We start from the raw sequence: 24,598 nt of genomic DNA on the forward strand, positions 1-24,598 counted from the left end.
AACAAAAGTGGTGAAGTGATTTTCTTTAAAATAGGTGTCAAGGTTGACAAAATGGCTCACTGGGTAAATGTACCTACTTGCCAAACCCAATGACCTAAGTTCCATCCCTGGAACCCACATGGTGAAAGCAATGAACAAATTCCCAAGAGCTGTCCTCAGACCTCCACATACGCACTGCACCCACATCCATACACTAAATGAAAAAATACATGAAGGTAATTTTGGTGCCAAGATTGGGCTGGAGAGATGGCTCAGCAGTTAAGAACACTTGCTACTCTTCCAGAGGACTCAGATTTGCTTTATATTTATTTACTTATTATTTGTGTGTAAGTGCACACCTGCTTGTCTGTGTGTGTACCACATGGGTACCATCAGATCCTCTGGAATTGGAGTTACAGGCATGTGGGAGCCTTCTAGTGTGACCAAACCTGAGTGAGATAGTTCAGCAGTTAAGAGCACTCACTGGTTTTACAGAAGACTGAGGTTTTGGCTCCCAGTATGGTGGTTCACAACAATCCTTAACTCCACTTCTTCTGGATTCCACAGGCACCAGGCACCCATGCAATGCATATATACAAATGTAGGCAAAACACCCATACACACACATAACTAAAAATAACAAAGATCTTAACAAAATGTTAAGGTGCCACTACAATTCAATGAAGGAAAAAACAGAGTCTTCAGACAATGTTCTTGGGACAGTTGGATAACCATATGTTATTAATTAAACTCCAAAATTAAACTCTAATATCCTATCCTTCGCCTTGGGAGGTAGATTAGTCAGTAGAGTACTTGCTTAGCCTTCTAAAAGCCCCGAGTTCCAGCTCCATAAAATTAGGTATGGTGGCACTCACCGTAATCCTAGCGCTTGGGGGGATGTGGAGACAGGAGGACCAAGAGTTCAAGATCATCCTCGACTACCAGAGTTGAAGGGCTACAGGAGACCACAGATAGCTAAAAACCAAACAATAAGAAATGCCTTTCCCTACACTCTATAAAAAATTAACTCAAAACAGATCAGAGGGGCCAGCATAATGACTCAGTGTGAAAGGTGCCTGCTAACAAGACTAACTACCAGAGTTCAATGCCCAGAACCTACATGAGAGAACTCCCACAAGTTGTCCGCTGCCGTGTGCACACACACACATATATGCACTTCTCTCTCTCTCTCTCTCTCTCTCTCTCTCTCTCTCTCTCTCTCTCTCTCTCTCTCACACACACACACACACACACACACACACACACACACACACACACACACACGGAGGAAGGCAGGGGAGGCAGGAGGGTGAGGAATGGGGGGTGTCAATCGATCATGGGGCTACAAAGATAGCTCAGTGCTTGCTGTTCTTGCAGAGGACTCAGATTCAGTTCCCAGCACCCACTTGGAGGCGCCCAACCATCTATAACTCCAGTTCCTAGGGACTGACAGCTTCTTCTGACAGCTAAGGTCATCAAGTATGCCTGTGGTGCACACATATACACTTAAATACATAAAAAAAAAAACAAATAAATCTTTAAGAAAAGAGATCAGATTAGAGAGCTACGTTTAAAAGATGAAACTCATAGAAGATACAGAGATATTAAATCTTCAGGATCTTGGATTTGACAATGGTTTTTAACCATTATGAAATTATGAAATTCATATAATTATGAAACAAATAAACACGTAACAGAAGGGGAAAAATAAACTGTATTTCACGGAAATAAAAAAAAAATTATGGGTCAAAGGAAATTTTAGAGAGTGAAAAAGAAAGCCGGATGAATGTAAGAATCTGTGCAATCCCATGCTACAGTTGACCTATTACAATGAAGACGTGGCACCGGGACAATGAACAGACACGTCAGCTACCAAAGAGAACAGAAAGCCTAGACCAGACCCACACATGTGGGAGCACAGCGCTCAGGAGGACCAAGCATCAAGTGAAGCTAAAAGATGCAGAGATCTACTAAGACCAGACCTGGATCCCACACCCAGAAATCAACTCAAGATAGGCTACAGATTTCACTGAAAATGTAAAAAGTAAGGCTGTGAGTATAGTTCAATGACAGACAGAGTGCTTGCCGACCATGCATGAGCCTCTGGATTTAATCTTTAGCACCACAAAAGAAGTTCTTATCATAACAAGTAGTTTTCATTTTTAAGAGATTTATGTGATGAGTGTTTTGCCTGCATGTATATATGCACACCAAATATTTACTGTGATAACTGCATAAAGGGGAGTGGAGCTAAGCATGTGGGCAAGAAGAGCTATACTGTGGAGACCGCTGCAACTCCTCAATTTGTTATTACCCTAAGACTGCTCTATGAAAGGTCTCCTAAGCCAGGAAATGGTGGTGCATGCCTTTAATCCCAGCACTCAGGAGGCAGAGGCAGGCGGATCTCTGAGTTCGAGGACAGCCTGGTCTACAGAGTGAGCTCCAGGACACGACAGCCAGGGCTAGACAGAGAAACCCTGTCTCAAAAAAACCAAAGGAAAAAAAAGCCTTCTAAAAAGGAAACAAAATACTTAAACTGAAAAGTGAGATTAGAGTGTATATGCATTAAAAAATCCTAGAGAAGCTGAGCATGGTGGCACAGGCCTATAATCCCAGTATTTAGGAGGCTAAATAAAGCAGGAGACCAGCCTGGGCTACAAAGACAGATCTTATTGTCATCACCCCTGCACCCCTCACTCCACCTCCCACCCTACCCCCCAAAAAAAATCTTCTGGAAAGATATATAAGAAACAAAGAAGAACATTTCATTATAGATACTTTTCTATGCTTTGGTTTCAGGACCAAGAGAATATAATTTGTGTTTACATGATCAGGTGTGGTGGTGCACACCTGCAATTCCAGCAACCAGAAGGCAGAGGTAGGCTGATCTCTTCAAGCTGGAGGCCAGCCTGGCCTATATAGTAACTTCCAAACCAGTCAGAGCTAAACCATTAGACCCCTAGCCCCACCAAAAGAGAGAGAGAGAGAGAGAGAGAGAGAGAGAGAGAGAGAGAGAGAGAGAGAGAGAGAGAGAGAGAGAGAGAACGAGAACCCACACTACAGAGGAAAAGAATAGGCAGAGCTTCTAAACGTGCTTGTGAACAGGTAGCACACCTCACATTTCACAAGTTATCTCTAACAATCAGACACTGCTCGCCTGTACAGACGACTGTCAGAATCCCTGTAACTTAGCACGCTACCCACCGGTACTCCATCTGCCCGGCCCAACAGAGCTGCAATCCGCTACTTTGCACATCTTGCACTGAACACTCACCCAGTTGGTTCTTAAAGATAAGCCACCAGAAGTGGACCTGCTGGACGAAGACAAAGAGCATCCACACTCAGATGCACTATCAGGAAGCTCCCCTCTCTGGTTGCACTGACTGTGAGGGGCTGAGAAGGCTTGGGTCCTGTCCCACTCACCAAACCACCCAGGACATCCTTCCTCCTCTTGATGCTATCATCTTTCCTATAGTCGGTGTTTCATCCATTAATGATGCTCTTCCTGTGTGCACGTACGGACACTTTTGATTTCACGCCATATCTATCTCCTTCCGCATCCTAGCTCTAGTGACACAGTACTTCTCCATGTTCAGTCTGCGCGCACGTTTGCATGAGCACGTAAGCGTAAAAGTGGAAGCCAAAGAACCACCTTTGGTATCACTCTCCAGGTGTCTTGTACTTTAAGAGTCTCACTAACCTGAAGCTTGCCAAGTAGACCAAGCTGGCTGGCCAGTGAGTCCCAGGGACCTGCCTGTTTGAGCCTCCCCAATGCTGGGATTACAAGCGTGCACCACCACACCCAGTTTTTTTACTTGAGTTCTAGGGTTCAAACTCAAGTCCTCTAACGCTTTACCAACTGAGTCATCTCCCCCACCCCATGTTACCCTTTAACTACTTCTCTCTCTCTCTCTCTCTCTCTCTCTCTCTCTCTCTCTCTCTCTCTCTCTCTCTCTCTCTCTTTCTTTCTTTCTTTCTTTCTTTCTTTTTTCTGAGACAGGCTTTCTCTGTATAGCTCTGGCTGTCCTGGAACTCACTCTGCAGACCAGACTGGCTTTGAACTCAGAGACCTGCCTGCCTCTGCCTCCCAAGTGCTGGGATTAAAGGTGAGTACCACCACCACCACCACCACCACCACCACCACCACCACCACCACCACCACCACCACCACCACCACCACCACCACCACCACCCACCCCTGAGTGCCTCTCTTTAATTTCTTAAAACATTTGTGTGAACTCTTTAATGTGCTTTACAGTTTTTTTGCTACCATGTCAAACTGATGTATAGTGTATTTTTTTTCTAATACAGAGTATTTTATTTTATGAATCAAATTTGGCAATGCTTTCATTCATGGCATCTAGATATAGTGCTGAGCATGGCAAGTCCTTTTATATCCCAGGATGATAAAAATACTTGAGAGTATTCTAAGAAACACAAAATGGTTTCTTCCTATTGAGAAAAATTTTATTTATTGATACATTTGAAGGAGAGCTGTGTGTAGTGCACACCTACATTTGTGTGCATACGCACGCCCATGTGCATGTGCTGTGTGTAGATCAAAGGCCAGGTGTTTTCCTGTTGTTCCCCACCTCATTTTGTGAGACAGAATCTCTCAGTGAACCCAGGGCTAACAGTGTTGTCATCCCGCCCAGCCTTTTCCATGGGAAAGGGAGATCCAACCTCAGGTCCCATACTCCTACAGCAGTGAGCCATCTCCCTACGGGGCCAGCTCCCCAGCTCCAAGGACTTCAAGGAGGCTTCAAAAAAGAAAGGCATGGCTGCCTGGCTCACTGTAATTTCTTTCATGCCCTTGTCTCTCTCTTTGTGCTCCTAACCATCCCAACAGACCTTGAAGGGAAACTCTTGGTCTCTTATCTGTCCCCACTCTCCTAAGTGATGCTTCTGCATATGGTTGAAGTAAACACACCCAGAATGCCTCTCCAAGGTGGTTCTTCCTGGTCCCTGAGGAGTGAAGCTACAAAGATAGGGATCTGGAATTCTCAGCAGTCACTCTCTCTTCCAAGGAGAAAATTGCCTGAGAGATGAAGCTGACAGGCAAAGACTATAAAAAAGCTGACTGAATTCGAAGGCCCTGAATCAAGCTATTTTCAAGGCCATCTCCATCTTTTTTCCTTCCACAATCTGGTCTCTCTTCCACCAGTCTCATCTGAGTTAGGATTCTACTGCCTGCAATTAAGATGGACCGAGCAGCTCAGGGCTTTCCTTAAGTAGAAGGAAGTAAACAATGACATAAACAAGCAGAAGCATTTCCATTGAGGCTTAAGCGATCCCAAAGATTCATTGGACTCCTTTTAAATACCATCTTGATTGAAGCCTACCCTTGAATATTATTATTTAGAGAAATTAAAGCTAAATACATTACATGTCATTTAAAAGTTGTTTTGAATTATGCATTTTATTTTATGTGTCAAAGTGTTTTGCCTGCATGTATGTGTGTATACCACAAGGATGCCTGGTACCTCCGGATGTTCGAAGAGGCCACTGGATCCTCTGCAACTCTCCACTTTTATTTTTTGAGACAGGCTCTCTCACGGAACCTGAAGCTCACTGATTTGTCTAGACTGGATAGCCGGTAAGCTCCAAGGATCCCAACCCCCAACCCCGGGGTTAACATGTAAACTGCCACGCCTGGCTTTTACGTGGTGCCTTTTACGTGGTGCCGGGGATCTGCTCTCAGGTCTTCATTTTTGCATGGTAAACACTTCACTCTCTGAGCCATCTCCCCTGAGTACCATGTTCTGGCTTACTTTCTTTCTTCTTTTATTCCTCCCTCCCTTCCTTTCTTCCTTCTGACGTCCTGGAGCTCACTGTGTAGACCAAGACAGAGGGCTGGTATTAAAGGTGTGTGTCACCAGCTCTGTCTAGCTTACTTTTTCTTTTAGTCATCACATGCTGTAGTGGTTTGCATGAGAATGCCCCCCCCCAATAGGCTCATATGTTTGCATGCTTGATCCCCAGGTGGTGGAACTATTTTGGGAAAAATTAAAGATGTGGCCTTGTTGAAGGAGGTGTCATTGGAGGTGGGCTTTGAGGTTTCAAAAGTCCATGTGAGGCCCAGTCTCCCCCTCTCTGCCTCAGTACAGGACATAACCTCTTAACTACTGCTCCTGTCTGCTGCCATGCTCCCTGCCATGATGATCATGGACACACCCTCTGAAACTGCAAGCAAGCTCCCAATTAAATGCTTTCTTCTATAAACTGCCTTGGTCATGGAGTCTCTTCATGGCAACAGAACAGTAACTAAGACAAGTGCCTGCAGGAAGATAAAGCTGGGTGTATACTGCCCTAAACATGCCCCACAGTGCAGGTGTATACTGCCCTAAACATGCCCACAGTGCAGGTGTATACTGCCCTAAACATGCCCACAGTGCAATGGCTACCACAAAAGGCAGGGTTAGTACCTGCAAAGACTTAAACAGCCTTCCTCTACTTCTTGAACCACAGTTACATTGTAACAGGAAATAAAATCTACAAAACCTTATGAAAAGCCAGTCCACTTAATATATCTCACTATGGCCCTCCTCAGTCAGGCAGCACACATCAAGGTAAGCAGTGTCATGGGCTAGAGAAACCAGCCTACCAGAGACAGCACATGAGCCTTTTTGCTTTTTACATTTTTTTAGAGAAAGGGTTTTGTGTAACCCAGGACAACTTGTGTAACCCAGGACAACCCTGAACTCCTGATCTTCCTGCCTCCACCTCCCAAGTGCCACAATTATAGACACTTGCTATGCACCCAATTTATGCAATGCTGGGTATCAAACCCAGGGCTTTGTCCATGCTAAGCAAGAACTCTTAACAACTGAGCTACACCCCAGCCTCCATTTCAATGTTTCAGGAAGAACTCAGGAAGGGACAGACAGCTTTTGCAGGATGAGTCTGACTATCACGATGCAGTGTGACAGGCAAAGGAAGAGATGGCAGCTGTGGCTGCATACTCCATGTCTGGAATGAGGTCATGGACGTCTGACAGAAGGACAAAAGGTCTTACCCACAGAAGACTGGAACTGGGATGGCGCTGGAAGGGAAATATTTGGCACTGAGAGTGTGAAGACCTCTGCTGGGGACTGGACGGAGGGGGTGTCTTCTGCTGGTGGTGTGAAATCTATCTCATCATCAAAATTATCTTCAAATTCCTGCAATCAAAAAAAATCTCATAAGAAAAGCAGGCTGTGATTGCTGAAACAAGGAGGAGTGTTTACGCACTCATCTGGAATACCCGGCCATAGTTTTATCCAATTCATATTTACTTCTAGTAAAAAGCACAAGTAATTATGCTCACTAACTCCAAATAGCAGACAAAATAAGATGTTTTCTTTCTTGTTTTGCCTTGTTTTTCAGTCTAGTCTCCCATATCCTAGGCTAGCCTGCAGCTGACCCTCCAGCTCCTTCTCCCCAAGTGCTAGGACAGCAGGCATGTACCACTATATCTGGAATGAGAATAAGATTTTAAAGTAAGCAATAAATATTTATGTAATTTTTTAAGCTGACAGCTTAAAGTTTAAAAAAAAAAATTCTAAAATGCCCACAGAACTTAACCTGGAAATATCTGCTCAGGCTTAAAAGTTTCAAGGACTGAAAAGGCCAAGAACTGTTAAGAGATTAAACAGTTCTTTCAAAAGAATCATTATCTACTGTCACAAATCTCTTTGCAAACTGGGTCAAAGTTAATTTTATTCTGAAATTTTCTAATTGCACTTCTAACTGCAATGTGATTTCTACTGAAATAAAGAGTTTAAAAATTCAGATATTTAAGTGGCTGGGGAGAGGGTTCAATGTAGAGCACTTGTTGCTCTTGCAGAGAATCTGGGTTCAGTTCTCAGTCCGAATGGCATTAACAGCTGGCTCTTCATATGTGCTTATGCACATACCCACATACACATATATACACAGTTACAAATAATGAAACTACTCGGCTTTAAAAAGAAACCATGCCAGGAGCTGGGTGTGGCAGGCAGCACATGCCTTGTAATCCCAGTTACTCAGGAGATCTAGGCAAAATAGAAAGTTCAAGGCCAGTCTCTACTATGGAGTAAGTTCAAGGCCAGCCTGGCCAACTTAGAATATGTCTCAAAATAAATAAATGCAATACAGTAGAAAGAGGGCTGGAGTCAGTGGTGCTGCACTAGCCTAGCATGTGGCAGAGCTTGGGCTCCATCCCAGCACCACAAAACAAAGCCATCTGAGACGGCCTCAACTGAGACTACCAAGCTTCGGGAATCTTCAATGACTTGGATGGGCAAATGTATCCTGACCCCTCCTATTCTCATCCATGTGATCTGGGTGTCCTTCGGGGGCCCAGGTGAACTTAACGGAGCTTATAGAAGATTAACAAGCCATCTCTTACTTCAGATAATTATCAAGTGTCATCCCTCAGAGCCCCAGAACAGAGACAGGGAACAGATTCGGGAACAAAATTCCTTTTTTTTTTTTTTTTTTTTTTGCCATCACCCTTCTTTTCACTTTCCTTTTCTGTCCCATTCCCTTAGCGACCCACCCACTACAAGAAAAAACTACAAATAGTATTGGGAGACTTCTGACATTTAGGTTTCTGCACACACGTGAGCAGACATTCTTAGGCACTAAACCACACTACTGCTATTTGCATGCAGCTAAAATGGGGTTCTGAAAGTTCAGTGTGAGAGTCAACGCTGGGTGTGATGGTGCAGCACTTGGGAAGTGGAGGGAGGAGGGCCAGCAGCTCAAGGCTACCAGCGGCTACACGAGATTTTGTTCAAGGAAAAAAGACGAAGAAAAGTAAATAAAAGAAAAGTGGGAGAAAAGCCTGTTCCATTTTTGTGCCTGTGGCACGTGGGTCAGAGGACAAGTTTGGGTGTTGGCCTTTGCTTTCCACTGTTTGAGACAGGTCTCCTGTTGTCCTCTACTGCCTATGTCAGGCTAGTTGGTCCTCTAGCTTCTGGGAGGCCTCCCATCTCCGCTCTGGGACACTGGGATTACAGACACGTGTTATTGTGTCTGGCTTTACACAAGTTCTGAGGATTTGAACTCAGGTCCTCACACTTACATAGCAACTGCTTTACCCACTGAACCACCTTCCCAGCTCCCAGCTGTACATTCATAACCCTCTCTTGTTAAAAGGATTTCATCTATCACACCTTAAAAATGTCACTTAAAATTAGGCAGCAATTATGATATACCTGTAGATATGCCAGTAGACTCTAAAGATTCAGGGAGATGATACTGTGTAATAATAATAATAAAAAAAAATACTGAGATAAAGCCAAATGGCTTCCTGATCTGTAAATGTCTTTCCCAGGGCCACTCAGCCCCTGCAACTGCAGAACTCTAAGTCTAAAGGAAACTAACCAACATGTCATCAACATCAATAAATACTCATTCAGTCACAGACTCTGAAGCTGGAGAGCTCAAACACACTGCAGCCTTGCATCAGTCATGGGGCAGCTGCAAAGTGATGTACATTCCCAGACTCTGAGCTGCATCACAATTGGCTCCCTTGTGAATACTCACATTCAAACACCCAGATCAATCTAAGGCAAGGATGCAGTATCTGGAAACATGAGAAGAGGCCAGACTTTGGTATCAGCAACCCCATCAGACTTTTATCTTTGTCCCCAGGTGGCCAGGTTTCTGAGCAAAGTCCCTTGGCAGGACTGATGGCCAGGGGATACAGATTCTGGATCTACTGTTGTGCTCTCAACAGGGAAGTCAGCGAGTTCCCACAGAGGCGTGTGCATCGATGTGAGCCTTGGGGGCAGGCAGGGTGTTGATGCATAAAGCCCACAGGTGCCCACAGGCCACCACTACCAGACTGTGGTCTGGGCTGAGGATTCCCTACGGGTCTCCCCTGCATTTAGCTTTCTGTGCAGGGCGAAGCGTTGAGCCAGGAGGACAGTATACTTCCCTATCTCCTCAGAGGCACCACAGATTCCAAGTGCAGACAGCACAGAATAAAAATGACTTGAGGGGGTCTGGAGAGAGAGCTCAGTCCACAAAGTACTTGCTGTGAAAGTGTTTTGAGACAGGCTGTCCTAGAACTAGCAATCCTCTCCCCTCAGCTTCCCACAGTCTGGGATCACATTCATACAACCATCACACCCAGCTTATATACTCCTTCTAAGCAAATGTTGTGAGGCCCTAATATGTCAACACATGAGCAATAAATAATTTCTAGAAAGAGTTCCCAGTTGGTTTGCTGATAGATCCCATCCATCTGTTGCTACTATGCCAGATCCTCTGTTATACTGACTGTAGATAGGAAGTGTCCTAGTAGGAAGTGTTATTCACTTTAGGGAATTAAGGTTTAGAGACAAACTTGAGGTTTTCAGTACCCTTCCTCATACACAAAAAACTGAGGAAATCCCTTTGCTTTTATGAGCTAATGATCACAAATTTGCCAGCTTACACAAAAGTCTGAAAGAAGCCAAAACCTGCCTGATCTTCTGTGCAGACAATGAATAAGTTAATTCAATCACCACACACAGTTCCTTATTTAAACAAAAACTTAAGACACACCATCAATAAGTGCTCACTGTCAGAGGTTCCCAGAAGGCTGGGGAGACAGCTTGGTTGGTAAACTGTCTGCTCTGCAAGCCTGAGGACCCGAGTTCAATCCCCAGCACCCAGGTAAAAGCCAAATATAAGCAGGACGGGGTGGTGCACACCTTTAATCCCAGCACTCGGGAGGCAGAGGCAGGTGGATCTCTGTGAGTTCGTGGCCAGCCTGGTCTACAGAGCAAGATCCAGGACAGGCACCAAAACTACACAGAGAAACCCTGTCTTGGAAAAAAAACAAAAAACAAAAAACAAAAAAAAAAAACAAAAACCCAAGAGAACAAAAAGCAAGACATGGTGTTGCACACTTGTAATCCCACTGCTAGGGAGGTGAAGACAGGCAGAACCCTGGGGGTCACTGGCCAGTCAGCCTAGCCTTATCCATGAACTCCAGTCTCAATGAGAGATCCTGTCTCCAAAAAAACAAAAACACCCAACTTGGGATGGCTCCCAAAGAACAACCTATAAGGTTGACCTCTGGTCTCTATATGTACATGCACACATATAGAAGTGTACTTGCACAAACATGTGTACACATACATACTCCCTCCCAGCAGGGCTGACAAACTATAGTTGATGGGTCCATTCCAAGTCACCTACTTTTGTCAATCAAATTAACTGGCACAAAGTCAGGCCCATTTGTTAACAGAGCATCTGTCATTGATACAGCACTACAATGGCAGGGTGGAGGGTGAGAAGGCTATAGCAGAGAGATTCTGTGGCCCACAACACTTTGCTATACACAAGGACAGGAAAAGAGAAGTCCAGTGACCCTTGCTCCCAAGAGAATGTGAGCCACAGCAATGCTACTGATAAATGTCTCAGCTGTTTTAGGGATGGGGAAATGACTCAGTTAATAAACTGCTTGCCTTGTACACATGAGGAGGACCTGAGTTCAATGTCCCAAACACATGTAAAAATGCTGGATGTGATGGCAAGGCCCAGCACTAGGGAGGTAGAGACAGGTGGATCCCTGGGGTTTGATGGCCAGCCAGTCCTGCCTACTCAGCAGACTCCAGGGCAGCCAGAGACCCTGTCTCAAAAGGGTGTCACTGAAGATGGCAGCCTGAGGTTGTAGTCTGGCTTCCATGTGTACTCACCTGTGCATGTGAACACATGTACAGTGTGTGAAGCATAAGCATGCGTGCTCGCGAGCGCACATGCGTGCGCGTGTACGTACACACACACACACACACACACACACACACACACACACACACACACACTTTAAAAACCAGCAGCTGATTTTAAATGTCCATGCCATCTGTGCTCACCTTAAAGTCTATTTCTGGGTCCTTACAGCAGGAAACACAGTTTGCAATTAACACTATCAGGATCATTAAACTGCACACGGACAGGATCACAAACAGGGAGGGAACTTCTGCCACAAGTGCTTCCCCTGCAAAGACAGAAATTATGTTAAAATGTAATTCCCAAGTCGACTTTAATTGACTGAACCAACACCTTTTCTTCTAGATATGAATGGGACCAAGGGCTCACAAAAAATACTGCTCCACCACTCTAGAAGAGGTCAAGTGCTGTAGATTTGGAGAGGCACTGCAAAGACAACAGCTCCAGTCCTTCCGCTGAGCTCCACTGGCGCTCAGATCTTACATCTGCATGGCGCTTTCCCACCATGAGGGCAAGACTGGTAGACAGGATGAGCCGAGCTTCAGACTGTCCTTAATTGTCTCCTAGTCTCCTCCAATTTCTGACAGTTTCTCAGTCTTCCCAACATTCTGGAGAGTGCTGCTCAGTATGTGTGGTATGTCCCTCAACTTGGGTGGCCTGGTGTTCCCAAGACCACGAGTGATTACAGGTATTTGGGGAGAACCCACAACAGCACAGGAGGGAACGCCTCCCTCCGCTCCTGCACTTGCAGCACATCAGAGGCACAGGACTTGTTCCGGGTGGCGTGAACTTTGGCCATGTGATCCAGGGGGTCTTGTCATCATCAAGTCAGGCTTGATCTGCCTTCTGAGCAGAGCCAAAGCCTAGTGCATATCCACTGATGAAAACTGAGAGGCCCAAAATGAACTGCAAACAGGAACTAGGTTCTTTTTCAATAACCAAAGTCTGTTTGTAAAAGCAACACTGATGCCCCATTCTTGCCAGGAGGTACTGAGAAGCTAGCTGAAGACTTCCTGGAATCTGTGTATCAGCCAAGGTTTGTCAAGAATCTACTAGAAAGGCTGGAGAGACAGCTCAGTGGTTAAGAACATTGGCTTCTCTTCCAGAAGAACCAATTGGTAACTCCAGTTCCAGGGGAACCCTCTGAGGCACTGCATCCACATAGTCAACATATATACATTCAGGTAAAACACCCATACCAAGAAAATAAAAATAAATCCTTTTTTCCAAAAAGGCTTGATTCTGGCCTGGAACTCACTGAAAATAGTTCAGACTGACTTTGAACTCACAGAAACACCTGCCTCTGCCTACTGAGTACTGCTATCACGTCCAGCCTTCTACCATATATATATATATATATGACACGAAGTCTCTCTCTGTACCTGGATCCCACTAAGTTCTGGAATGGCTGGTCAGCGAGCCCCAGTGACGTCCCTGCCTCTGCCACCCCAGCACTGGGACTGCATCTGTGTGCCACCACTTTAGCTTTTGTACACAGGTACTGGGGGCAAACTCAGGTCCTCATGCTCACTCAGGAAGCAATTTAATGACTGAGCTATCTCCCCAAGCCTGCCAGTGATTTATTTATTCTTAATAACTACACCTCTTCCCCTGGATGCACATAATAAAGACCAAATATGACCCTAGAGAATTGTATAGCTGAGTGCTTTCCTATCCAATATGTCAGATTTTACTGATTTTCAAAACATGGTTTGTCAGCGGGCGGTGGTAGTGCACGTCTTTATCCCAACACTTGGAGGCAGAGGCAGGTGGATCTCTGAGCTTGGTCTACAAATCAAGCTCCAGGGCTGTTACACAGAGAAACTCTGTCACGAAAACAAACAAACAAAAAAAAAAAAAACAAGGTTTTCCACCACTTTTTTTATGTGTATGCATGTGCAGGTTTGTGTGTGTGTGTGTGTGTGTGTGTGTGTGTGTGTGTGTGTGTGTGTGTGTGTGTAGGTCAGGGTCTGATGTCAGCAATCTCAGTCACTTTTTCATCTTATCCTTTCATGGCAGGATCTCTCAATCAAACCCAGAGTTCATTGAACGGCTAGTCACCCCCACTTCACCTTGAGGGCTGTCATGGTGAATACCTGGTATTCACATGGATTCAGGGGATCCAAACTCCAGGCCTTTTTCTTGAGTGACAATTGCTTTAAAAGCTGCTTGACTATCTTCCCAATCCCCCTCCCCTTTTTGTTCAGATAGGGTCTTGCTATATAACCCAGGCTGCCCTCAAGCTTTCAATGCTTCTTCCTCAGCATCTTGAGTGTCAGAATTATAGATGTGCACTGCTAATGTGTCCAGCTTGCCCACCACATTTTAACATCTCTGAATTTCCAGTACATCACACCTGAAATCACGTTGGTTTAACTGGCAGCATTCTTTTTTTGTAATGGTACAGAAGAAAAGGTGTGGCTTATAATTGATTGCAGCTGAGATTTGATAAAAGGCAGCATTATTTCATCTGATTGGCACAACACCTGATGGAACTGGACCAGCCCCACATCATAGATAAGGAAACTGATATGTCCAGAGCCTGTGCTGGGAAAGCAGCACTAGAGGCCAAGTGTTAAGAACATGTCCCCACCCTTCCTAGACACCATGGCTCTAAAGCCTCCATGTGATTAACTTTTTTGGGCTTTTGTCCCAGGATATGGCCCTGGCTAGTCTGGAACTCACAGAGCTCCACCTGCTTGTGTGTGGGACTAAGGCCTGTGCCACCATGCCTGGCACCACAGCTTAGCATTTATACTTACAAAATCCTAGTATATTTAACCCAAGCTCACCGCCACCTAAGGGCTTCAAAGCTCCTTTTCCAAACTCCACAAAGATGGTATCATTTTCTTCTCCTCTCTTTTCATTTTCAAACACTAATCTATTTCTTACAAAAACTGGATCATAGGGCTGCCTGAAGGCTGGCCCAATGATCTGACTCACACATTGGTCTTCTGTGAGTCACTAAGCAGGCATGAAAAGACAGACTCATGTTAACAATGAGTCCTGCCAAGCTCACCTACCTTTTTACCTACTTGTTTTGTTTTCTCTCTCTCTCTCTCTCTCTCTCTCTCTCTCTCTCTCTCTCTCTCTCTCTCTCTCTCTCTCTCTCTCTGTGTGTGTGTGTGTGTGGTCAGTGCACAAACATATGCCAGTGTGCATGTGCAAGTATGTGTGCAGGTTGGAGGACAATCTCGGTGGTCCTCAGATCTCACCTTGACCTAGAACTTCACCAAGCAGGACACACTAGCTGGCCAGGGAGCTCCAGGAATACACAGTCTCCAGCTCTCAGCTTGCCAATGCTGGGATTATACTGGTTCAACACTGTATTCCACTTGTATGCAGATTCTGGGGATCAAGCTCAGGCCTTCTCTCCTCACATTGGTGAGGGAAAAATTCCCATAAAATGAGGAAATGAAGCCATAGACTTGAAGGTGAGCTGGGTTTGCTTAAACCACAGAGAGGAAGTAAATTCTAGAAGCAAGAACCACAACTGAAATCCCCAGGCCCTAGTGGTTAAACTAGAAACCCAGCCTCGGAAAGGCTCTTGTCTGCCAACTGTCAGGAAACTATTAAGCCAGTTTCTCTTTAACGTGCTCTGCCTACAGCATTCAGTAATGCACAAGTCAAAGCAATTGTCTGCTGTAGAAAAACATCAACAGTGACAGGCATGTCACCATACCCTCAGACAGCTCCCCAGGCTCCACAGAGGAGGAAGATAATGAGGGGCTTGGGTTCCTTAATGCACTTCCCCCAAGACACTATTTAAAAACACCTGGCATCTCGAAAGCACATTCCATTGCATTTTGATCCCACAGTTTTCAAAGCACTCTAAATAGCTGTCTAGTACTTGACTTACTAAGCAGAAAACTTGAGGAACTCTATGAGGTAGGTGGGTACCTACTATTTGCTTTAGAGACAGGTAATTTGGGAAGGGTGATAATTTCCCAGTAATGACTCATGGTGGATCAGGAGCTGCTACCTGCCTATTAATTTAGCCATTATAAATCCAGCCAATTATCTGATCATGGTGCCCAGAACCTCCAAAGAAACCTGTGCACATGTGTAATTAACTAGAGACTTGCCTGGGAGTCCATTTAAAGGGTCACAGGTAAAAAGAAATTGATGACCAATGTCCAAATCCCGGTTCTTTTTCTGCCACTCCTCCTCTGGTTCCGAGCTGATGTATCTGTATAAAAAGTTCCTCATATTTGCCTGGTAGTTAACTGGGAGCTCGAGTTAAAGGAGAATGGCAGGCTAGGTGCTGTGTGAATGTCTGTTTACAACCCAGGAAGAACATCAACAACGAGCAAAGAAAGTGTTCCCCTCAAATCTAGCTTGAGGAACCAATGAATTTCTTAAAAAAAAAAAAAAAAAAAATTGTGTGTGCTCAAATGATGTACATGTGCGGGTGCATCTACGGAGGTCAGAGAACAACTACATGGGTCCTGGGATTGAACTCAGGTCACCAGGCTTGTAATTGCAGCAAGCAATTTACCCGCTGAGCCATCTCCACTGAGTTTCTTGGGGATGATTTTCACAAGTGAGGGTGACTCACTGCTACTTCACCAAAAAGCCCACCCTGGCATGGATGATACTCACAGAAGCTGCTTCACCACCCCCTAAAACTCAACAGATGCCGGGCGGTGGTGGCGCATGCCTTTAATCCCAGCACTGGGGAGGCAGAGGCAAGAGGATCTCTGTGAGTTCAAGGCCAGCCTGGTCTACAAAGCGAGTTCCAGGACAACCAGGACTGTTACACAGAGAAACCCTGTTTCAAAAAACCAAAACCAAAACAAAACAAAAGAAAAACAAAAATTCAACAGACATATCCAAAACCTAAAACCTGTGGGCCACATGCACCCCAGCATAGCTTTGAACATAGCCCAACATAAGAATCATAAACTTAATTAAAATATTGAGACCTAATTTTTAAAATGTATTATTATGTGCATCTTTGTGTGTGTGGAGGTCTTTTGGGAGTTGGTTCTCTTCTTCCACCATGGGTTCTAGGGATCAAACTCAGACTGTTAAGAGTTGGATGGCTAATGCCCTTACCCGATACATCATCACACCAGCCTATATTAAAAAGATTTGAAAAGCTGGCAGTGGTGGCGCACACCTTTAATCTCAGCACTCCGGAGGCAAAGGCAGGCTGACCTCTGTGAGTTCGAGGCCAGCCTGGTCTACAAAGTGAATTCCAGGACAGGTAAGGGCTGTCACACAGAGAAACCCTGCCTCAAAAAATAAAAAATAAAAAAAGATTTGATAGGTTTCTTTAGTTTCATTTCTTGGTAACTCAACTGTACAGTTCTCAAGTCCAACTTTGTAGATGACAATGTCATGTTGCACTGTCAAAGGATTGGGCACATCTGTGGGCTAGTGCTTCCCAAGAACCATGTGCAGCCAGGGCAAGAGTGAGGACTGGGATCTCAGGTGACCTAAAGACCTTCCTCCAAGTCCCCCAACAGAATGTTAATAGCGAGAGTTTCCTGTGGCTCATCACAGAGGCTCTGATTTATGACAGCAATGGCAATGTCATGCCACAGACACCTCTGTCTTCCCTTTCCAGTTTGTTTTTTAAAATGAGTGGTTAGACAACATACTCTAGTGGTTACCAGGTTAGAAGGCTATTGTTGCTCTTTGGGGAGACTTGTTACAAACCGATGGGCTTCAGTTGCCTGGCATGCCCAATCACTGTAGTTTTCCTTTCTCTCTTCTCCCCTTTCTTCCTTCCTTTCTTTATTCAGACAGGCTCTCTCTGTATGGCCCTAGCTGTCCTGGAACTAGATACGTAGACCAGGCTGGCTATGAACTTCCAGAGATTTACATGTATCTGCCTATCAATGCTGGGATTAAAGGAGTAAACCACCATGCCCGGCTTGTAGTTATTCTTAATGATGCTACACTGTCCCACAGCCCAGCAGGTGCTCTGCAGAAGTCTGCTCCTCAGCTCTCTGCCAAGATCCCAGCAGCCTTGGATTGCTGTTTTCTGCTATGTTGCAGGCTCACCTTTTAGATATATGCTACTTCAGACCTCTGGCCAATCAGTACTCCAAGAGCCAAGGGCTTGTTTATTTAAAACCACAGCCTAACAGCTGGATATGTAACTCAATGGTGATGTGCTGGCCTGTGTTGCCTTGCATGTGGGAGCTCCTGGATTCAATCCACAGTGGTGGCTGGGCCTGTGGCAATGGTGGCGGCAGTAATAGCAATAATAAAGACAGCTTCCCCCTAATCCCACCAGCCTTGGGCAACTGAACTGCTTATTCGCTTGTTCACTGCTGACATTACAACTACTTCAGAAAACAAGTTGCCACCGTTTTATATACCATTGTTGGTTTCAGAAAGGTCCTTCTACCATGTGGGTCCTGGAAGTTGAGCTCAGGCTGTCAGCTGTCAGGTTTGGCAACACATACTCTTATCTACACTTGAACTAGTATTAGGCTAGGACTACAGCAACAAAGACTCACAAGACAAGTGACTCAAACAACCAGAAAACATTACTTTCCAAGTTCCAAGTTCCAGTTCAAGGTGTTGGCAGGATAGTCCAAAGGGCTTGTCCTGCATCCTCTGACTCGCACCACCTTTGCAGCCTAGACTCTTGCTGAGCTGCCCTTGCTCTCCACTTGAACCGTGGGGCCCTCTCTCTGATCAGATCAATCTTCTGCAGGTTGAAGTTCAAGCTCAGGGTGGCAGCAGGCTGGCTTCTCCTGCAGCCTTGCTTTCACCTTGCAGATGCTGCCTTCGCATCACACCCTCCATGGTCTTCTGTGTGCAGATCCCTACTGTCTCCTTGACCTGCTTCCTCTTCTGGATAATCAGTTTTAGGTGCTGGTGAGGTGTACACAATTCAGACCCATAATACTGCAATTGTGAGTGTGTGCATATATGTACATGTTCATGTGTGTATAGGCACATGCACATGTGCAGAGGCCAGAGGACAACCTCAGCTGTCACTCCTCAGGTGACATCTACCTTGTTTTTTGAGACAAGGTCCTCACTGGCCTGGAACTTGTCAAGTAGACTGGGCTGGCTAGTCAAGGAATTGTAGAGATCTATGTGTTTCTGCCTCTCTAGTGCTGGAATTATAAGCATGCCCTATCTTGCCCAGCTTCTTTTACATGGGTTGTGGGATTGAACTCAGATCCTCACACTTGCAAGGCAAGCACTTTACTGACTGAGTTATCACCCCAGCCCCAATTGTTGATGTTGACGTTGTTTTGTCTTTGGTTCTTTTGAGACAGAGTCTTTGACTAGCTTTAAAGTCCTAGTAATTCTCCTGCCCTAACCTACTGAATGCTGGGACTACAGGTGTATAGACCATCATATGTTCAACACAAAAACCAATTTAAGACCACTGGTGCTGGTGGAGGGGCCATCCTGGAGAGCATCAGGAGTTTAAGTCCAGGCCATTTCCACTCTGTCTCCCCAGGACCCAGGGGCTTACTTAGTTCAGACTGCCTGACCAGCAAAGTGCAAAACAAGGCAAGCAAAGCTCCTGGGAGGCACTGCTTTCTATAATTCATCTACTTTCTGCTTTCCCAGACCCTCTCATCTTGGGAAGTTGACACAAGAGAAACATGTGCTTGCATGAGAACTGAAACTCAGGGAGACCCGGCTGGCCTGATGAAGGAGACCTGAAGCCAAGCACCAGCAATCTTCCAAACCAGTCCTGCTAAAAAGCCCTCCTCTAAAATACATAGCTTTGTCTTTTCTTTTTGAGTTTTTTTTTTTTAATTTTTTTTCTAATTATGTGTATCAGGAAGAAGGGTATATGCACATGAGGGCAGGTACCTGTGGAGGCCAAAAGAGGGTACTGGATCCCCCTGAGCTAGAATATATAGGTAGATGTGAGCCACCCAAGGTGGGTGCTGGGAACTGAAGTCCTCTGGAAGAGCAGGAAGCACTATTACCTGCAGAGATATCTCTCCAGTCCTTCTTTTTCTTTTTAAGCAGGTCAAGACCAAGAAAACCATCTTCCTCTTCCAACACCAAACAAGCAGCTCTGCATCCCAGACTTGGTAATATGAGTCACTCTTGTAGTTTATGGGGAAATGTGGACAATCACTGTGAGTCCCACATTTTTGCTTTATATCTCAAAACTGCAAGCCCATCTATCATAAAGGCTTTCTATACACAGAACCTGAAATCACTAAATGTTTTCTGAGCTCCTAACATAACAATACATCTATTTATAATAGCACTAAGCAATCTAGACTCCCCCCAATGGGTTCTAATATTAGAAAGGGGAAATGAAACAGCACTAAATACACTCAGCCACACACACTGAGAGCCAGTAGATGAATCAGAGATTCCACAAGAACCCCTAAGCAGAAGACCAGTGACCTACGAACACAAAATGGGTGGGTCTCACTTGTTCAAAAGTGATCATCAAGGTCACTTGCACTGACAGAGGATGACATAATTTGAGGGCTGACTGAATACCTGTGAAAGAGTTCATTTTATAGGAAAGTGCTGGTTTCTCTCAGCCTATCCCATTAAAATCTGCTATTGAAACATCAACTCACCCTACTTCTGGAACACTAGTGAGGAATGTGGACTACACAGAACTGCTGTGGGTGGCCTGGTCCGGTCCAGAGTATTGTACCAGCTGACTTCGGTCACAGTACTATGCCCTGACCCTCCCAACTCAGAAGTAACAGAATGGGTAGTCCGCTAACAAGAATTTCTTTTTGGGGCAGGGTGTCACTATGCAGCCCAGGCTAGAACTGAACTTTCAATGCTGGGGTTACTGTGTACCACCATGCTAAGCCTATAACTTACCATCCTGACTAGACAGGCAAGTAAATTCACAGTGCACAGAGGGTGAGACACACCATGAAATAGTGAAGCAAGGACCAAGACACTGTTCCTGTATATGGAATGATTGGGGAGCATACAGTTCTCTCTCTCTCTCTCTCTCTCTCTCTCTCTCTCTCTCTCTCTCTCTCTCTCTCTCTGTGTGTGTGTGTGTGTGTGTGTGTGTGTGTGTGTGAGATTGTACAGCCAGCACTGTGCTGAGCCGTCTCCCCAGCCCCAGGGAGTATATGTCTGATATTAGAGTAATCCACATAGGAAATGGTAGTGACTTGGTCCCTGAGAATTATGAAATACCAACACTTAAACAGCACTTATCACATGCCAGACACTACGCTAAACTCATGCAACCCCACACAACCTCAGAAGCAGGTGGCCATCTTCAAGTGAAAAACTGAGCAACTGAGAGACAGACATGTACAGTCATGGCCATTGCTCAGTACACTACCTCAGCACTCCCTGACAGAATGGGACAGGGTGGAGCCAACAGTGCCAGGCTGTTGGTAGATGTGAGGCAGAGAATAAAAGAAAAAAATGGTCAGGGAAGAGATCTCAGTTTAGTGTTTTAATCTCTAGTTCGGGAGCAAAGATCACCTGACATTTGAGAAAATGTCATTTAGGCAAAGATAGCAACCTACACAGCAGATAAAAACAGAATGCAAGAAATGTCTATGGAAAGTAAACAACTCCAATCAATATTTCTAGAATTCTAAAGGAGACACTATATTCATGAGAAGATGCTATTTAAAAAGTAGGGGAGCCAGGCATAGCTGTGCGTGCCTATAATCTCATGGAGAGAAGCACTTGTTGCTGTTGCAGAGGACCCAGGTTCAGTTCCCAGAGCCCACATGGTAGCTCACAACTATCTATAACTGCAGTTCCAAGTGTCCAATGTTAATATTCTGACCCGCCTCTTGAAATCCCTCCCTCTTGGCACCGCCCTGCATCCTGACATAAAAGCCTCATTCTAAGGAAAACACCTCCCCTTTCCCACTCTCTCTCCCTCTCCCTCTTCCGCTTTTCCTCCCACAAGGTGTGCACCCTCGACCTCTCTCTCTTTCTCTCTCCTCTCTTTCTTTCATCTCTCTATTATAAACTCTCCACATGGATGCAGCGTCTGGGTTGTGCCCGCATGGCGTGCTTCTGCCCAGCATGTTTCCCTGCATGCAGGATACCCTCGGAGTCCATCCCATGTCTCCTTCCGCCCCACCCCCAAACGCCACAATAATTCATAACATCCAGTGCCCTCTTCTGGCCTCTGGAGGCACCAGACACCCATGCGTTACACATACATATATGTAGGTAAACACACATAAAGACAATAAATAAAAAAATTCAAAAAAAAATTTAAATGTTTTCTTTAATCAACAGAAGTAAAGCAGAGCCTCATCCTAAGAGTTTTTAAAAGAACAAAGACAGTACTTGGAAGGCAGAGGCAGGAGGATCTCTAAGAGTTAGAGGCTAATCTAGTCTACACAATGAGTCAAATTAAATTTTAAAAAGAACAGGACAAACAGGTAACTCTTCCAAAAGTGTATGTGGGTAAACAAATATTAGAATTTTCCAGAACCAAAGCAAAGAAGTGTGAAGATTCAAAGGGTTGGATGAATACTCATATGTTCCAACACTTGGTCCTAGTTGCTGATGCTGTTTTGAGAAGCTGTGGAATCTTTGAGACAAGAGGCCTAGCAAGCAGACTTAAGTCACTGGGGTGATGGACCCTGAGGCTAACAGCCTGGCCCTGTTTAATATTCCAGTCCACTTTCCTGATGTGCCAGGATGTGAGCCTCCTGGTACAAATGCTGCCTGAATGAAGTCCACTGTGACTTTCCCAGCAGGACAGAGCCAAATTGTGGCCAGAAAACATCCTTCTTCACTTAGGTTGTTTCTAAGTATTTTGTCTGGTATTTTGTCAGTGATGAAAAAAAATAATAACTAACAGAGCAAGAGAAAAGAGGCTACACAGGAAAAAAATAGGCCAGACTGCCTCAGAGCTCTCCAAGGAACATGAAGACAGCTGGAGTGTCTCTATTCCAAGATCAGGACGGTGGATCCTGGGGATCCAGGACAGTAAGATGAGTAAAGAATGAGTAAATGGCGGGCAGTGGTGGCACACGTCTTTAATCCCAGCACTTGGGAGGTGGATCTCTGTGAGTTCAAAGCCAGCCTGGGCCACAGACTGAGTTCCAGGACAGGCTTCAAAGCTACACTGAGAAACTCTGTCTCAAAAAACAAAACAAACAAAAAAAAAAACCAAAATGAGTAAATAATGATTATATAAAAATTAAAACACGGTGACACAGGGAAAGTAAAAGATGTCAAAGAAACTTAATAAACGCTTTAGTCAGCTATGAATATTTGTAGCCATAGTATAAATGCCCAGGGGCCAGAGAAGTGGATCCGAGTAGGTCCCTTGCCAAGCCTGACTACCTGAGGGTGTTTGTGTGTGCATGTGCTCTGAGTGTGTGTGTGTGTGTGTGTGTGTGTGTGTGTGTGTGTGTATGTGCAGGTGTGCTCACTCATGAAGCTTAGTATGGAGGCCAGAGGTCAAGATGGAGATGTCTTCCCTGACTAATTTTCACCTTATTTTTTGAAAGCTTCTCTCACTCATCCTGGTGTCCACTGATTAGGGCCAGCAAGGACTAGGTCTGCCTGTCTCCACACCCCCTTTTGCCCACTCCCCCACTCTGCTCTCCAGCCCCTCCCTATGCATTTTTAACATCTACCTTGCACCTGGGAAAGATAAACTAAATACTTGCAATGAGCATTACTCTTGGAATCCAAGTAGTCAGCAGATTCTTAAAAGGGCCCAGGCCCTTACAGAAGCCTGTGGTGTTTAAAGGATTTTCATGTTTACAAATGAACATTTACAAGTTTATGATTATGTTTCTTAAAAGGCAGAAACACTCTTGTCCTTTTAATTAACTGATGTAGCTTCACTTCAGAGGTGGAAACTATAGTTGTTCTTTTAGGGGGCTGGGGATACAGCTCAGCTTCTAGTGTCTGCTTGGCATGAAGCCCTGGGCTCTATCCCCAGCACTGTATAAACCAGATATTGTGATGCACACCTGTAACCCCATCATTCAGGAGGTGGAGTAAGATCACAAGTTCAAGGTCATCCTCAGGTATACACAGAGCTCAAGGCCAGCATGGGCTACTGTACAGAGAACCTGTCTCAAATAAAATTATTCTAAACCTGGCAATGGTGGCACACGCCTTTAATCTCAGCACTTTCGAGGCAGAGGCAGGCGATCTCTGAGTTCAAGGCCAGCCTGGTCTACAAAGCTAGTTCTAGGACAGCCAGGGCTACAAAGAGAAACCCTGTCTCAAAAACAAGGCGGGCGGTGGTGGCGCACGCCTTTAATCCTAGCACTCGGGAGGCAGAGCCAGGCGGATCTCTGTGAGTTCCTTGAGGCCAGCCTGGGCTACCAAGTGAGTTCCAGGAAAGGCGCAAAGCTACATAGAGAAACCCTGTCTCAAAAAACCAAAAAAAAAAAAAAAAAAAAAAAAAATCTTATGGAGGAAGGACTCGAGAGATGACTTAAGTGGTCAAGAAAGTGAACTGCTTTTTTTCGGAGGACCAGGCTCAGTCTGGCACCCATGTTTGACAACTCACAGCTGCCAGAAGCTCTAGCTGCTGGTGATCCAACACCTCTAGCTTCACAGTCCACAAGCACACGCTTGCACTTTTAGTTATTTTGGTTTCCTGATTTTTTTCAATATTGCTTTTCTTTCATCATCTTTGAAATTTTGATAGGCTAGCTATAGTGGTACACACCTTTATTTATTTGTTTGTTTGTTTATTTGTTTTTTTGGTTTTTCGAGACAGGGTTTCTCTGTGTAGCTTTGCGCCTTTTCCTGGAACTCACTTTGTAGCCCAGGCTGGCCTCAAGGAACTCACAGAGATCCGCCTGGCTCTGCCTCCCAGTGCTGGGATTAAAGGCGTGCCCCACCACCGCCCCACCACACCTTTAATCCCTGCACTCACAAGACGGATCTTTTTAAGTTTGAGAACAGCATGGTCTACTTAGAGAACTCCAGGCCACCCAGAGCAATACAGTTAACATTTCGAGAGGGAGAGGGAGGGAGGCAGAGTAAGAACACACAGCAG

General features: G+C 45.1%; 1 protein-coding gene across 2 annotated transcripts in view; it reads right to left on the reverse strand.

Annotated features, from left to right (window-relative positions):
* Lmtk2 (lemur tyrosine kinase 2) overlaps positions 1-24,598 on the reverse strand; it is a 90,517-nt gene that overhangs the window by 52,662 nt on the left and 13,257 nt on the right. For both annotated transcript variants that reach the window (XM_042268365.2, XM_042268364.2), the window contains exons 2-3: positions 11,811-11,935; positions 6,995-7,139 (exon numbers count right to left, since the gene is read on the reverse strand). In XM_042268365.2, the coding sequence (XP_042124299.2) occupies positions 6,995-7,139; positions 11,811-11,935 (270 nt within the window). The remainder of the gene's footprint in view (positions 1-6,994; positions 7,140-11,810; positions 11,936-24,598) is intronic.

This window comes from Peromyscus maniculatus, chromosome 23 (assembly GCF_049852395.1).
Source record: "Peromyscus maniculatus bairdii isolate BWxNUB_F1_BW_parent chromosome 23, HU_Pman_BW_mat_3.1, whole genome shotgun sequence".
Lineage (NCBI taxonomy): Eukaryota > Metazoa > Chordata > Mammalia > Rodentia > Cricetidae > Peromyscus > Peromyscus maniculatus.